At 42.5% G+C, this 5,507-nt stretch overlaps 1 protein-coding gene across 1 annotated transcript; it reads left to right on the forward strand.

The window, feature by feature from the left end:
• The first annotated feature begins 899 nt into the window (after positions 1-899).
• Positions 900-1,862, forward strand: LOC124104942 (olfactory receptor 3A10). Its single transcript, XM_046461981.1, has one exon. It carries the CDS (start codon positions 915-917, stop codon positions 1,860-1,862), a length of 948 nt encoding a protein of 315 aa, XP_046317937.1. The 5' UTR covers positions 900-914.
• Positions 1,863-5,507: the final 3,645 nt, after the last annotated feature.

Below are 5,507 nucleotides of genomic sequence, written 5' to 3' on the forward strand. Positions count from 1 at the left end.
CTAGGGGCTGGGGCTGTGACTCAGTGGTAGAGTGCTTGCCTAGAATGCATAAGGCACTGGGTTCGATCCTTAGCACTACATAAAAACAAAAGATAATGTTTTAAAAGACCTAAAACTAAAAAAATACATACATAAATAAATATGTTAGAAAAATATACCCAGAGTACCATGACCTTCAACAAATAATTGAATGAAAGGATAAAATAATGGGGTCTTGGCTTCCTTGAATATTTGGAGACATCCTAATACCTAAAACTTTTTAAATTCCATTATTTTCTTTATTATAGACAATTCATTCATAAATCCTCAACAACAACCATGTCCAAGCAATATAGCATTAAAGTGTAGGCTAGAAGGCAGAAAGTGCTAGGCCTGAGACACGATTCTGTCCGGAGTTTGATGATCTTAGGTCCTTATTTAACCTTTCTAAATCTCGGTGTCCTGATTACATAGAAATCCTAGTAGTTACTCCATAAAGTTTTTATGAGAATTAAAAAAAAAAAAATGAAGTGCTTATTTTAACACTCAGTGTATACAGTTTAAAATATTAATATTTCCCCAAATTCCACTGTCTGCTTCCCGCTCCTCTTTTTCCTTAATCTTTCTCATGTCTCTTGTTTTCATGGGGTCTTGTCCTCCTGTCCTGGGTCTCTGGAATAATTCCCTCTGCTCCAGGCCCTTTTCTTGGGATTCCCTGCATCTCTCTCTTAACCAGTAACTAAAGTGTTAATGTCTGGCATGGTGAACCTTCAGGAACCTGGCCTCAGTGTAAGCTAGTATCTCTCCTGATTTGGAGATGTTCTAGCCGGAGCACTCCACCATCTAATAGACATAGATTATGTGCCTACTGTGTGTCACTCTCTACCTTTTCAGGTCTAAGTCTCCTCTTCTCAGTACAGCTTCAGCAGTGGCCTATGGATCCTGGTGCCTGGGGAAATAGGACAGGTGTCACTGAGTTCATCCTTCTTGGACTGACAGGAAATAGAGGACTGCAACCTATTCTTTTTGTCATTTTTTTCTTTGCCTATTTAATCACAGTGGGGGGCAACTTCAGCATTCTGGCTGCCATCTTTGTGGAGCCCAAACTCCACACCCCCATGTACTACTTCCTGGGGAACTTGTCTCTGCTGGACATTGGGTGCATCACCGTCACTGTTCCTCCAATGCTGGTGTGTCTCCTGGCCTCCCAGTGCAGAGTTCCCTATGCTGCCTGCATTTCACAACTCTTCTTTTTCCACCTTCTGGCTGGTGTGGACTGTCACCTCTTGACTGCCATGGCCTATGACCACTACCTGGCCTTCTGCCGGCCCCTTACCTACAGCACTCGCATGAGCCGTGAAGTCCAGGGTGCCCTGGTGGGCATTTGCTGCACCGTCTCCTTCATCAATGCTTTGACTCACACAGTGGCTGTATCTGTGCTTGACTTCTGTGGCCCTAATGTGGTCAACCACTTCTACTGTGACCTCCCTCCCCTTTTCCAGCTCTCCTGCTCCAGCATCCACCTCAATGGGCAGCTACTGTTTGTGGGAGCCACCTTTATGGGAGTCATCCCCATGATCCTTATCTCAGTGTCCTATGCCCACGTTGCTGCTGCAGTACTACGGATCCGCTCGTCTGAGGGGAGGAAGAAGGCGTTCTCCACATGTGGCTCCCACCTCACTGTGGTCTGTATCTTTTATGGAACTGGCTTCTTCAGTTACATGCGCCTGGGTTCAGTCTCAGCCTCGGATAAGGACAAGGGGATTGGCATCCTCAATACTATCCTCAGTCCCATGTTGAACCCAGTCATCTACAGCCTCCGGAACCCTGATGTGCAGGGCGCCTTGAAGAGGGTGCTGACAGGGAAGAGGCCCCCAGCATGAGCCTGACAAGAATATCAAAATGTCCCTCCCTCCTTGATCACCCATCTAACTTGCTTATGCTGAAGGCCTGGGAGCGGGCAGGGGAAATGGTTCAGGGTAGACTTGGATTGAGGACAAATGCTAAAGAGCTTAGGCAAAAGAGTATCCAAGTTACTGATAGAAAATGGACTAAAGACGGATGGGAGAAAAATTATAATGTGGGTCAGGAAATGAGAGATGAACTATTTTGTGGGTTTTTGTTTTAAATTTAATGACTGTTCACCTGACATATTTAAAATGTGAATAAAAAGAAAAATGCTTGTCCCCACTTTTAGATGAGCTATATTTGTATAAATATTATTTGGTAATTTTTTTTCAGTTCCTTCTTTAAGAAATAAATCTAGGATTGTAATGTTAAATTGGGGTTTGACGTACTGTAGGAGCAGAGTGTTGGTATCTGTCAGAGCATCCTGCTGACACCTTCTTCAGAACAGGATCATCAGACACCTATTCCCCAAACCAGTGTTCACTTCCTGACTAACTCAGGTGTAGGCAGAACACACTTACATGCTAGTCTATGAGCTGATTCTCAAGACCCTCCTCCAAAACCATGAGGATGTTTTATTACGCAGGTGTGTGAGGCCCTCCATCTTTTCTTCCTAGCCCCTCCAACTCGATTTTTATCTCTCAACCACAGGCTCTTTCAGGTGACTCATGCCTCCCTTTGCTTAGAGTCACTACTCTTAATCTTCTCTGTGGCTCACAAAGAAACACACTGTCACAATCATTTCGGTATTTCTTCAGCTTCCTTTGCTCTCTCCAACTAGATCCTAAGCTCCTTAAGGACAGCTTCCATGCATTATATTATACCACGTCCTCCAAACACCCAGCTGAGAGCTGAGTAGATAGTCCAGGTTCCAGCAGTCATGTGGATTAACTGATAGTAGGAGGCATGACCTATGAGAAGAGACTTATCTTCTATCAGAGGTCAGTGAAACTGCCAGATGTTTTCAAAACTCCCTAGAAGATCCAATATTAGGATGATATAAAGATATAAAAGGAAATTTTTTAAAAAAAGAAGTTTTCTTCTGATGCAGAAAAATGATCACTATATTTGGCATACTAGGGAGAAGTTTTTCTGACTGTGCATAAACCCCATTATCAGTTCTCCTTAAATTAAGATAAAAACTGCTTGAAGCTAAAACTGAAGAAAGTGTCTCCTTGTGAAGAACTAAAAATCAGCATTGAGTTGGCAAAAGCTGAGCACAGAGCACTAGAGTGGGAAATCTTATAGCATCCAAAGACTGGAAGAATATTATAGGGATAGTGATAATAAATAAATGATTATAAGTTATGCAAAAGTGTTTATCTTTCTTTAATTCTTGTTCTAAAGAGAATGGTTCCAAACTCTGCTATGCAAAAATGAGTAATTTGTGTTTATGTAGTAAATTTAAATAAAAAGCATATTTTTGTTTAAAAAGAAGAACTTCATTATTGACCTGAAAAGCTATTTAGCAGATATTGCTAAATTTAGAAAATGATGGTGATGTGACATCTGAATGGGGGGAAGAGCATCCTGGTAAATAACCTCAGATTGTATGTGACGATTCCCTCTGTGGAGGGGAATAGTACTGGGAGGGTGCTGAGAAATGGAGAAGGAAGTTAAGTTTTATTCCATTTATTCTGACATTGTTTGAAGTTTTTCACCAAGTAGTATAATTAAAAAAATAAAATAGATTTTAAAAAGTGCTAATAGTGAAGGTGTGGGAAGGGAAAAAGTGAGTTGGTGGTGATGTTTTCTCTCCAGCCTTCAAAGTGTTTGTTGTCATCCTCACCTTTGAGAAAACTAGTACATTGGCCTCTCCATCCTTTATAAGGCCACTATGTCCATTTTTCTGGGATTCAGAGGCCTGGGAAAAACATGAAGTGGTTATCTTGTCCATCCCTCCTCTCCCAAATGGAAAGCTAAACCAAACTGTCTCTATTCTATAGAGAATACTTCCAGTGGACCTTTTGCTTCTCCCCATGTTCTGGTCTGAAAACTGAAATCTCATGCTCCATGCCACACCAAACCTCATCTGGCACCTTCCTCAACATCTACTGGGCCCTAGTACCTCTGCCTGACTGCCTATTTTAACTCTTTTTATGTAAGTCCAGTTGAAGATAATGTTCAACCTTGGTTGAGATTAATGTGTGCCCTTTGTGAATGTAGGTTCAGACTCCTGACAGTTAAAGGAACTCAAAGCAATATTTTAGTCCACCTGCCCCAACTGCAGATGGTTCATATCCAAAGGAACACATTCCAGGTCTTATCAGTCCTTAACACACCTGTGAATTTTGAGGCCACCCTTGACCCACCTGTGAAGTGGAGCATTTGCATGTGTCTACCTGGAGATGCACCCACACGTCGCAACCATTCTACTTCCCACATCCTCCATCCCCCTTCCAGCCTATACCTGGAACCTAACTATGTGTTCAGCACAGAGAAAAGTGCTACTGGGATTCAGGAGAACTCTAGCAGTAGGTCGCTTTCTCTTACTATTCTAATAGCACATAACAGTAGTTATAAAGCATTTTAAAATCTAAGTTTTCATTTGGATTTTGCAACAACACAGTTGAATGTCATCCACAGTGACAATAAGGGCCAGGATTAGAGAGTAAGAAAGACAGCCTTTTTTTTTTTTAAAAAAAAAAAATCCTTACTTCACAGATAAAAAAGGTAAAAGACAAGCTAAGTGATTTGCCAGAGCCTGTGAAGTTAGAGCGTAGAGCAGCCTCCAAGTACTGGCTTCTAGGCCAGTGTCTTCACCTCCTCCCTGTCTATAGAAAATCAGTGAGTAGCTCAAAATTCACAGAGTGATACTGATTCTAGGTGCAATAAGTCTCAGAAATACAAAAGGCAGTAAAGCTGAATGAAGAAAGCCATCAACAGGACATATGGAGACCCCAGTCTAATCCAGGTCTGAAGCACCTTAGTGAGTTCTTGAAGCCTCAATTCCTGTATCTATAAAATTAGTCTCTTCCAAGAATTTTAGACATTTTTTTTCATTCACCTACTACATGGTACATTCTTAGACCCACACAAAATGCCAAAGGACAGAGGGAAATAAGTGACTATGGGCAATTAAATGGAAAGTTCTCACCAATAAAGCTGAGAACAGGTACATAAACCCATCAACAATTCACCACCGTGGATCTCTGATGGATAGACCTGGTTTTGGGGCATCAGTAAATGAACAAATGCCCAAATTGGATATGGTGGCCGTGAGCCAGGAAGAGATGTGAAGGCCTGAGAGGCAGCAATGAATGGAAACAATGTTGAGAGCCACAGCCGAGTTGGGATGGCGCCTAGCATTTTGCCAGTACTTTTGAGTTCTCGCGGAGTTCCAGTTGAGTTCAGGTTGAGTTCTTGCGAGGATTGCCTGGGGAGTTCGCGTTGGTTGGGGAAGTTCCGGGATAGAGAGTTCCAGTTGGTGTGTGGTGTGTTCCTGGTGGAGCCACGTGGGTGGCCTTCAGGAGAGTTCCCGGGGAGTGTGCGTGGAGTGCTGTGGGAGTTCGGAAATAAAGTTTGTTCCTGCTTGAGTGGCTCGTGATTTGTGCCCTGCCAGACTGCGGCAAAACAGAAAGAAGTGACCTCAAGAAAAAGCCTTGGAACATTGATCAGAA

The sequence above is a fragment of the Marmota monax genome, unplaced genomic scaffold (genome assembly GCF_021218885.2).
Source record: "Marmota monax isolate L192 unplaced genomic scaffold, Marmota_monax_Labrador192_F-V1.1 WCK01_AAM20220418_F8-fsc00847, whole genome shotgun sequence".
NCBI classification, from domain to species: domain Eukaryota; kingdom Metazoa; phylum Chordata; class Mammalia; order Rodentia; family Sciuridae; genus Marmota; species Marmota monax.